This window comes from Boleophthalmus pectinirostris, unplaced genomic scaffold (assembly GCF_026225935.1).
Source record: "Boleophthalmus pectinirostris isolate CB_2022bp ecotype Guang Dong unplaced genomic scaffold, ASM2622593v1 HiC_scaffold_19, whole genome shotgun sequence".
Lineage (NCBI taxonomy): Eukaryota > Metazoa > Chordata > Actinopteri > Gobiiformes > Gobiidae > Boleophthalmus > Boleophthalmus pectinirostris.
The window spans coordinates 1752606-1763978 of NW_026571140.1; the positions used below are offsets into that span (position 1 = coordinate 1752606).

General features: G+C 38.4%; 1 protein-coding gene and 1 long non-coding RNA gene across 2 annotated transcripts; one reads left to right on the plus strand and one right to left on the minus strand.

Moving 5' to 3' along the window:
- Positions 1-1755: 1755 nt before the first annotated feature.
- Positions 1756-2973, minus strand: LOC129409218 (uncharacterized). Its single transcript, XR_008632289.1, has 2 exons — positions 2437-2973; positions 1756-1927 (listed from the first exon to the last, which is right to left on the minus strand). It is a non-coding gene; the product is annotated as an uncharacterized LOC129409218 (long non-coding RNA).
- A 3428-nt stretch (positions 2974-6401) lies between these two features.
- LOC110174531 (hepatic sodium/bile acid cotransporter-like) lies at positions 6402-7418 on the plus strand. Its single transcript, XM_055154808.1, has one exon. It carries the CDS (start codon positions 6402-6404, stop codon positions 7416-7418), a length of 1017 nt encoding a protein of 338 aa, XP_055010783.1.
- Positions 7419-11373: the final 3955 nt, after the last annotated feature.

An 11373-nucleotide genomic window follows, 5' to 3' on the forward strand; every position in this document is an offset into this window, starting at 1 on the left:
TTGATGACTGTAGTGAAATGTTTTTAAGCCAGGTCAAAAGTACGTGGTTGGAATAAGGTGATTTTCTGACTGGATGAAGTACGGGTCGACCAAGCAGATAGGAAAACCTAGGGAGGACTGACAGACCTTGTTTTGGACTAAATTTTTTTTTTTTTTACTAACCTGCCATAGTGTCTACAAGTGGGGGACTGAAATTGTATAACGACGGTGAGATATACACCCAGGTTCAAGCCGCTCCGTAAAAAGAGTAGAAGCTTGCTTGAGCAGTTGTTATACAAAAAACTGTTGTACATCCCTCATTTGTATTCACGACGGCACATAGTCAAAACTAACATGGACGAAAAAGCAGTACTCAAAAAACAGAAGGAGTTGGTTAAACACATGGAAAAAGAGTTTCCAGGTAGCACGAAAAATGGCAGAAAAGATATGGGTTTAAACCTACACTTGAGAAAGAGCAACTTGATGAACTGATAAATCAGCTATTGATACACAACAAGCAGAAAAATAGAAACAGGGAGAAAGGTGCAGCAGCCCAGCACCCTCCCTCTACTGCGTCTCGATTAGTCCCAGACTAAGGATTGGAAGAGAGTAAGAGAAGAGAAACAGAGGCAATAGTTATAGTAAAAAAAAACAAAAAATCTGACCCCTCCATAGGCTGGAGGCTAGTGAAAGATCTAAGAGCAGATCCGAAGTAAAATACTTAGGACATAACTTAACCGTTTAAGGGAGAATTGCTAGCTCTGATAGGTAGTTAACAAAAAAAAAAAAAAAGGGGGAATCCAAAACCACTAAATCACTAATAAATGATGGCTTTTCTAGGATTGTGTAACGGCTACAGAGCTTGATTACTGGATTACACCCTCCTAGCAAAGCCACTTCAAGACTTGATTTTTCCTGAACCTAGGGAAATGAATCACAAAGTAACTTGAACAGATGAGGCAAATTTGGCAATCAAAAAAAATATATAAATAAATAAAAAGTGAACTAATGAAGTCAACTGTATTGGCATTACAAGATTACACTAAACTTGAGTGATACTGTGTCTTTTTCAAAATTTGGTACAGAACAAAATACTAAGGCAGCGCAGCGAGTGATAAAAGACAATGCTAATATCGTTATATTACCCAAAAACAAAGCTAACAAACAGATTTTTACCACTGTTACAGACTGATGTTAACGTACAAACGGATAAAGTACTGTCATCACAAAATAAAAACAATAAAGTTGGCAAAAGAGTGTCTGCAGACGGGGAATCTGTGCCAAACGTCAAGGTTAGAGATACGTCGCTGCTAGGAGACGGGGCATCAGTGGTGTGAGTCACAGAAAGAATCCTAACATGCTGCTACCCCACATACACTGTTTCTGAGATAACAAAACTCCTGCCAAAAGTTTTTGTCAACACACCAAGGGGTCAGCAGTGGACCTCTACCCAACATAGGCCTAAGGTAGAGGGACAAATTTACCCGATTGCTTCAGCTGAAAAATGAATATTGCATGTTAAAAATATCTGGAAGAGAAGTTTTGACTATGCTTTATGTAACGTTAATTTCGAGGCTCGGCTAAGGGTGTTAAAATAGGAATAGGAAAGTTCATTAAAGGAGCACAGGTTATAATAACAACCAGCAGTCAAAAAGGTTGATTATTATAAATGTATTAAAAGTAAAATGAGAGACAAAGATAAATTATGAGATTATAAAGCACAAAAGTTAAAGTAATAAATAAATAAATAAAGTAGAGTCTATGAACAAAAGTAGGTAATTTTCAGTTGTTTTATTATAAACTACAGTTTGAAGACAGTTTGTACAAATCCCAGGTCCAATAATACAAAACAAATAGTCTGTCCCACCGCACAGACTCTTAGCTCATTATCTGGAAGTTTGTTGAGTTGAGGTTGTTTTTCAAATCACAGAATCAGTCCGTGGGAAATCTGATCTAGGAAGCCAGAAACACAAATAAGTATATCGTTCAAAATAATTATCTTATTTATTTTAATATGGCCACTATGAACGAATTAAAACAAGAGTATGTGTAACATACGTAAGGAACGATACAGAGTTATGGCACTAAAACATAAACCAGGTATAATGTATATAATTAATTGCTGATAATTAATTATTCATCCTAGTACTGATCCAAAGTTCAGTTGAATTAAGTAAATTATGTGTAAATAAATCATTTGCAATAGCATTAAAGATAAATGCATTTAGGTTGTATTCATCAAAATGTCAATTCCAAATACTGGTCAAAAATATCCAGGCAGAGATCATAGTTAGACCGAGTTTATAAATTAAAATGTTGTGTAACAAACATACTATAAAGAAGTTAAAAGGTAGTTAAAGGAGTAATTGAAGATTTTGTCGAATAAAACAGACTAGCGACACTTTACACCGTTGAAATTTAATATAAGAGTTATTCACATAATGGCAAAAGACTCACCTTAACAGGACAGTTGAAATACGCCGTTATTTAGAAATTCCAGAGCTTTGTTGAGAGTTTTTACAGACAAAACACATCAGCCGCAGCTGAGAGTGAGGGGAAGAAAAGCGCTTGTACCTAAAAGAAGGGGAAAAGTGCGGCAGCAGAACAGGAAGTAGACTGCCAAAATAAAGTCGCCAAAATAAAAGTCCGCTAAAATAAAAAGTCTGTATTAGATACGGATCACGTTTAATCACCGTTATTTCGGTCCCTTCTGATTTTAGATAAAACACTAAACTATTGCTAAAATGTTAAAGGCACCGTATTTTTGATTCATTTGAAAATGTTCTGTTTAAAATGTAATTAAGCATGTTGGCTTGTTTTATTCAAGTGATAGAGTAACTTTAACCTAGGTTGTATTGGCTTATTTTCTAACCTGGTATTATTAATTTAGTACTGAGTAAAAGTACTTGTAGCTTTTATATATTATTTATGGGTTAAATAAATGATATTGTTGAAGAATTTCAAACAATGTAATTAATGGGTAAAAGAGAAGCTTTGAGTCTTAAAGCAACAGTTATTTTATTTAATTACTTTGAATCTAAGGAATATTATGGCTTTGAATTTAGTAATAACCCATCGTGTGCAGGAAGTATTAGCAGTAGCTTTTGCAATCACAGCCTCTGCAGAGGTAGTGCTGTTTCACTAGCTAAAAGTTTCACATGCAGTGGCAGCACTCCTCCTGCAGACCAAAATGGCATTTGTATCGCCAGCCAGACACCTAACGTGTATGACAATATTATTGTCACAACCGCATCTAACTATAGAGAGATGTACTGCACTGAACCCAGCCACCTTACTCCAAATTTACATAAGACGAAGAAAAATTACCTTCAAATTTGTCAGCACAGGCAGCAGAACTAATAGCCTTGACTGAAGCGTGTAAACTGTACAGAGACAAACCTGCCACAATCTACACAAACAGACAATATACTTCAGTGCAGTATATGTCTTTTGTCACCAGTGGCAGCTGAGGGGGGTTCAAAACCACTACAGGCAAAGAAGTGTTCACTAAACAACTTCTTCAAAATCTATTAAATGCTATTCATCTACCAAAGAAACTAGCAATAATTAAAATGTGAATACAAAAGGAAAAGATTTTATAACAAATGGTTATAGATCTGCAGATATAAAAGCGAAAGAAAAAGCATGTGGAATATACACGCAAGAAACAGTAATTGATACTAAAGGTAATAAATTGCAAATAATACAAGAGCAAGTGAATACATCTGAAAGGGCGACTTGGTTGAGAAACGGTGCAGAAATCAGAGATCAAAGATGTATGTGGGATCAAATGGAAATTTTTTTTTACCAATCCATGTTTAAAGGAGCATGAGCCATGAGGTATATCATGTCTCAACAGGAGGGATGGTGACACTAGTAAATCAATACTTTAATACAATAGGATTTAATACCTACTCAAAAATTTTTTGCAGACAGTGTTTAATCTGCAAGTTTAGACCTAAGAGAGGCCAGTTTCCTCAACCAACCTACCCCCTTTCAGACCCTATATATGGATTTTATTACTGTTTAGGAGGAATAGATGTTTTGTTTTCAAAATGGATTGAAATATTTCCCACAGCCAAACCTGATACAATCACAGTGGCAAAAAACCCTATGTAACCACATTATTCCCACCGTGGGTATATCAGAAATCATTAGAAGTGATAATGGGATGCATTTTGTGAATAAGGTCATAGACTGGGAGAGCATCAAAAAATAGATCTAAAGAGACATTGCACATATAGACCCCAATCGGCTGGACTCATGGAAATGCACAAATGGGACAGTAAGAACAAACTAAGTAAATAGATACACCTGACTTTGTACCTGATCTCGCCCAGTACATGGAGGAAACATCACTGGCTGGAGATGCTCGGAGAACAATAACCTGCCGGATCTTCCACTCTCTTCACAGCAGCATCCACCTGTCGGTGTTGGAGCCTTGTTGTTCATCAAGGTGATAAAACGGAAATGCTGGTCCAGTGATCGAAAGGAAAGTACCACACCGTGTGTTGCTGACCACTCCCACCGCTGTTAAGGTCGAAGGGAGGAGCGGGTGGATCCACCTGAGTCACTGTGAGTCCAGAAACCTTGACGTGTAAGAGAGACGCAGGACCTCACACTACTAAGCAGCGACAGTGTTCTTACGAGAAGTACGGGCTGGTAACCCCTGCTTCTTGGGCACTGCAACATGGTCAGTCACCTGGTCACGTGACTGTACAACATCAGCCTGATTATCTGACGCAGCCTTGAATCCAGCCTGCGGAGCCACAGCCTCAGAAAGGGGACAACAAACAAGTATGGTTACAGTGAAAAATGATGCTCTCCTGAGGGGTTTTGAAAATTTAAAATTAAGAAATTTGTGTTTAGATTCAGGTCTAGGCAAACACACAGACACACTCAAATATAGCATACGGCAACACCGGGAGGGGGTTTTAACTTGTAACGAAAGTTTTGATAGCATATCATGGGAAAAAAAAAAAATGATACTGCATTAAAACACACTCTCACCTTACAGTGAATTTAGATTTTAGGGGGCATGGAAAAGTGTCCATTTTTACATCAATGCTTAGTGGTATAAGTGTTTTTTGTGTTATGTTGTATTTTATGTATCCGCTTGCTCCTGATAAGGGTGTTGGACAGAATTGAAGTATATGTAGCTGAAGAGCATGAATCTGCTTAGAAGTTCTAGTACTCTGAGGTAAAGCATTATTGATAAACAGGAGGGAAATGTGAAAGAAATTCTGTGTTATTTTAAATATTATGAATCATTTAAAATCATAAAGTTATCAACAATTGCGTTTTAGGGTTTTTCCATATGTATGTCATATGTCCTAGTTCAAGAACTCCTGACTCTTTAAGCTAATCTACTGAGTCGCCCATGAGAAGACAGCTAAGGGTTTTTTCCCTCATGTGGTTAGCATAAGTTTTTGGGAGAAAACTGACCAAATTGTTTATCACCTGGAGCCTGTAATCAAGTGTGAAATGGGAGGGTGGTTTAGCCTAAAGATTGTTAGCATGTGATCATTGTAACCATTGTGTGATATAACATAATGTACTGTATTGTTATCTGTGAAATGACTGCAATAAAACCTGCTGTTGGGAGGAGAGCTGAGAGAGTAGAGTGGCTCAGCCAGTGGTATTGACAGGCTCTGACAGCTCTCTCTCCCTTGCGCAAGTGATTACCTTTAACTGTCTCGTTTTGGTGTGTCTTTATTTAATGTAATTTGATGTCTTAGGGTAAATTCCCTGACAAAAACTGTGAGGAAATGTCCTAAATACGACTGTGTTGGTGTTTATTATTCCTGGGTTTGATCCATTATGGCCGACTTCCTGTTGGGTTTAGGACAGGGTCATTTTATTTATTTTTTCTGTGTCTTGACATGTTTCATTTTTCATGGTGGGTTTCAGATCTTTACACAGATTTTTTCAGGGATGGGCTTCCATAGGCCACAAGAAAATTAAAAGTTTAAAATGCCACTATTTATTTATTTTTTTCCTCTGGACCTTCGCTTAAAATTAGAGCTTATCAAGTTCTAATTTTTCATACCTGTCACTGGCGTGTGCATCTTTGTTTACTGCTTGAATTTTGCATATTTTTGCGCTCCGGAAGTTCATTTAATTAGTCGTTGTCTTGGGCCAATAAACTTTGTAAATAAAATGGAACCTGGCCAGCCCGTCTTTATACACTTATCTGTGTGCCTCGTGGGGCCTTTACTCCAGCTCAGACGGGAGTGGCATTGTTGCAACAAATTATACCAGATGAATCATCTACTCACTATGTTTCTGCCATGGTTTTTACATTTACCATTTTAAGAATTATTAATCTGTCAAAAATGAATTAATAACAGATGCTTAGTTCTAAATACATTTTGCGTGATTTTGTGGGATTCTCAGTAGTCTGTCTTACCTTTTAGAGCAGGATGGACAATGGAACAGTGTTGTGGGGAAATGACAGCTTCAATGCAACAGTTCCCTTTGGCCTGCGCAAAGAAGCTTCTTTTTTTGGTCTTGTCCTTCTCTTGTTGTTGATGTTTGCTGTTGGTTGTACCATGGAACTGTCCAAGATCAAGGATCATTTGATAAAACCCAAAGGGGTGTTCATCGCCATGGTGACGCAGTTTGGGATCATGCCCCTCACAGCATTCTGTTTGTCCAAAGCTTTCCAGCTAACAGACATTGATGCAGTCGTGGTGCTGCTCTGTGGGTGCTGTCCTGGAGGAAATGCCTCAAACCTCCTGACTGTGTTGCTCAAAGGAGACATGAACCTCAGTATTGTGATGACCACGTGCTCCACAGTGATTTCTCTAGGTATGATGCCTCTGCTGATCTTCCTCTACTGCCAGGGTTTTGACAGTCTGCACCATTTTGTGCCCTACAAATCTATCATGATCTCTCTGATCTATGTCCTGATCTGCTCTGGTTCTGGCATTCTTCTCAACTACTTGAGGCCGCGTGCTGCGCTCATATGCTCCAAGGTTGGAATCGTGGTTTGTAACCTTGGTTTGCTTGTGTACTTAATCTGGCTGTGTCTTAAACTCGGAGATGTATTTTGGCTCGTTCTCTCCCTGACCATGCAGGTCATTGCTGTTTTCATGCCCCTGATCGGTTTCATCCTTGGATACGTCTTCTCCTGGATCTTCAGACTGAGCCCAAAGGAGTGTCGGGCTGTATCCATGGAAACAGGCTGTCAGAATGCACAGTTGTGTTTTGGCATTCTTAAAATGGCTTTTGCCCCAGAAGTGCTGGGCGCAGTCATGTCCTTCCCTGTGCTCTATGGACTGTACCAGTTCTTGGAAGGGCTGTTCATAGTAATGATATTTAGGACTTATCAATACTGTGCAGATAAACTGAAAAAACATTCCTTTGTCCCAGCAAAAACAGAAATGGAGGAAGTTCCATCAGTGGCAACTTTGCAGCTGGACTCCGGAATGAAATGAGCCAGTCCTCTGAAGGATATTGAAGTGTTTGTGTTTAACTAGACATAAATAGACAAAAAGTATAGATTCTGTAAAAAACTAAACTTAATTATTATTTTGGTTAAAATTCTGTTTTTTTGTTTAATGCTGTGATTTTAAATAATTATTGTGGTATGAAAATATGATCATGTTTCAAGCTTTTACCTTACAATCTAAATCAAGGTTGACATGTTTGTATTGTGACACCAACACTAGTGTCTGTTGTAAGTATATGTCACAGTCATCAATCATCATTCATACTACCACTGTATACACCTTCATCAGAATTATTTGCACATGTTCCAGTTTCTACTAAACAAAAGGTAAAGGGTAGCTGTTAACTTGAAAGCTACCCCTTTATGACATCACAAGGTGGATAGAGCATTTTGAGGTTACTCAAACATGTGAATGAACGGTATGTTTTTGTTTTGAAACAACATTCTTACATGGTTTAAAGCTCACAAGAGTCACTTTTATAATATAGAAATTTTAAGAAATATTTATTCGTAAAAAAATAAAGTTTTTTTTTTCTTTACTACTTGAAATTTAGAATTTTACATGCTCCAATGAAGACGTGTCAAAATGCATTGCTGTTGAACATATGGGAATGCCTCTGATCTCTTACTTCACTTAATAAAATATAAACTACAGTTGTGATGAGGCAGGCAAAAGGGTCAAATGTTTCTTCTACATCAACAGCCATAAATGATTCAATTGTGTAAAGTACAAAAATAAGATCACAATAAAAAAGTTATCAAAATGTATAAATACCTTTATTTGATTGTTGCATTTAGGTTCTTCTCTCAAACAGAAAACACTCTAGTCCACTTTGTAATCTCATGTGGTAACGCAGGAAGGGCTCCACTGTATTTTTAAATTCCACAAACCGTCATTAGAATAATTTGGAATTTGGATGAGGCAGTGCCTCACCAGTCTGTTTAGGAATAAAGAACTACTCAGTGTCAATAAGAATCAATAAATATTTTATATATTTCATATACACTGCTCAAAAATATTAAAGGAACACTTTGAAAACACATCAGATCTCAATAAATTAAAGATCCATACAATGTCTTAGGAAGAAAAGGATGCTACCTCTTTTAATCATAATTCCATTTTCAGCCTTTAGAGGGCTTAATTTTACAGACACCCTAAAAATCCAAATGAAGGATTTCCGGTAATGGTGCGCTTCTATGCAGACGTACGATTGGGCTCCGGTGTGAATTTTTGAGAAAAAACAGTCGGACTCTGTCAATTGATTTAAAGGCCAGTTCAGTTTAGCTAAACACAAGAAACATTCAAAATGCCTCCAAAAGCAAATTCAAAATTCAAAATCAAAAATGGCAAAGGAATCCTCTAACAATGCCAAGTTGCCATCGGAGCGAGCTAGCCCCTGAAGGCTGAATTACAGTTCTGCGTCGACTCAGTGCACGCTGCTGCCATCACCTTGTCACTGTTGTTTTTGATTTATGGATCTGCGTTAAGGTCCATGCGCCACGAAGTAATTCACCGCCACAACACTAGTAGGCGAGGATTTAAAACTGCCATTTGTTTTTACAAAATGAAGCGAGAAAGTGGAGTACTGGAAAAATATGTAGAGCTGATGTAGAGAGGACCAATCACAGCCCTTATTGTCCGTGTTGGTTCAACGCATAGTTAGAACATTTTTGAGGTGCCCGTCAGTCAGTGCAGGCGCTCTGTGGAGAGGGTTCAAGGTGACTTGACACATGACCATGAACTGGGCTTTAACAGTTCACATGAAATCTTGGCCACTATTCTCTCACTGAGAGGGGATTTCACAACAGTGAAGGAAGATTTCCCTTCAAGACAGTACAGTATTAATATGAGGGCTGTTAACAATTTACAAGGTGAGATAAAAGCACTGACAACTCGTATGACCAACACAGAGCAGAGAATAAGCTCTAATGAGGACGAGCTGACGCTTGTGAAAACACAAACCACTCCCCAACAACCTGTGTGGAGTTGATGCATAAAATGGATGACTTGGAAAACCAAGCAAACTCAATTCTGACTGTGGTGCGTCTGCCCAAGTCAACAGAAGGTAGCGATATGTGTGTCTGTCTGGAAAAGTAGATTTCAAATGCACATGGCAAACACACCTTTTCCCCGGCCAATGATTATTGAAAGGATGCACTGCGTTGGCAGAGCGGAAAGCGATGGAGCATTATATGGGAAGCGAGAATCTACTGCACGCCCCAGAGCAGTAGTAATGAAGTTTCTAAATTATGCTGACAAAGTTCATGCGATGAAAGCAGCTAGGATCACTAACAGTGGGAATAATTTACCCAGCTACACTGCTGGTGGCTGTCGGAGGAATGCACCACACTTCTGTCAAAGCAGCAACAGTGCAGTCGTTCGTGTGGAGGCTGAAGTCAGAGTGGAGCAACACCTGATTCTGGGTAGAGTTTTTTCTCAACAAGGACCAGTTTCTGACACTTTTGCTTTCTCTTCTTGACTATTTTCTAAATAATGTCCTGAGGTAGGCATTTTGGTTGTATATTGGCCAAAAAGAAAATAATTAACATTTCATATATATGAAAAATGTTGCTTTTAACCTGTGGTTCAACAGAATCATTAGAAAAAACGAAATAATGCAACTGACCCGGACAAAAATGATGGTACTTAATATTGATTTCTGTAACTGATAATGAGACTTCTTCTCTGGTCAACTGGTATTTTGACCCATTTCTCATGACCAAACTGCTCTAGTTGTCTCAGGTTTGAAGCGTTCCTTCTCCATGTTTCAGCTCCTTTCATAGAAGTTCAAGAGAACTGAGATCTGGGCTCACAGAAGAACACTCCAGAACAGTCCAGTGTTTTGTTTTTAGTCATTCTTATGTGTTTTTAGCTGTGTGTTTTGGGTCATTATCCTGTTGGAAGTCCCATGACCTACGACTGAGACCAAGCTTTCTGACACTAGGCAACACCTTGTACTGTGATAGTTTTGAGATTCCATTGTACCTTGCACAGATTCAAGACACCCTGTGCCAGATGCAGCAAAACACCAAACCTCCTCCGTGTTTCACAGTAGGGACAGTGTTCTTTTCTTGGTCTGCTTTATTTTTACGTCTGTGAACATAGAGCTGATGTGTCTTGCCAAAGAGCTCCAGTTTTGTCTCATTTGTCCAAAGAACATTCTCCCAGAAGCTTTGTGGCTTGTCAATCTGCATTGTGGCAAATTCAAGTCTCACTTTTTTTATGATTTGCTCTCAGCTGTGGTGTCCTCACATGAAGTCCACTTTGGCTCAAACAGTGATGGATGGTGTGATCTGACACTGATGTACTTTGCCCTTTAAGTTCACATTTAATTAGTTTGGAGGTTGTTCTAGACTCTTTGGTTCAATTTGTATGGTCCATCTCTTCAATTTGTCATCAGTTTTCCTCTTGCAGCCGCATCCAGGGAGGTTGGCTTCAGTCCTGTGGACCTTAAACTTGTGAAGAACATGTGTAACTGTAATCACAGGAACATCAAGCTGCTTGGAGATGGTCTTATTGTCTTTATCTTTAACCTGATTGTCTATCATTTTCTTTCTAGTCTCCTGACCCAGTTCTCTTCTTCTCTTTCTCTGGTCCATGTTCAGTGTTGTGTCCATCATGTCTCCAAACAGCACAATGACACATGTCTCCCTTTAAACAGACAGATTGACTGAGGACGAGTTTAAAGAACCTGTGATGCAGATTAGAGACACACTGAAGTTTAACATGTCCCTATTGTCCAAGTATTTACAATCTTTTCTAGAGGTACCATCATTTTTGTCCAGGCCAGTTTCATTAGTTTGTTTATTTTTTAAATTATTCTATTGGAAAACAATTCAAAAACAGTATCTGATTTTCATTGGTTATTTTTCAGTAAATTCTGTATTTATTATTGCTTTTCTCAGTTTCAAGTTATTTCAGTGACCATTGTTGATTTTTC

Bases quoted from the DNA above. Each gene is read 5' to 3' on its own strand.
- LOC110174531 (XM_055154808.1), top strand. From the start codon at position 6,402: ATGGACAATGGAACAGTGTTGTGGGGAAATGACAGCTTCAATGCAACA.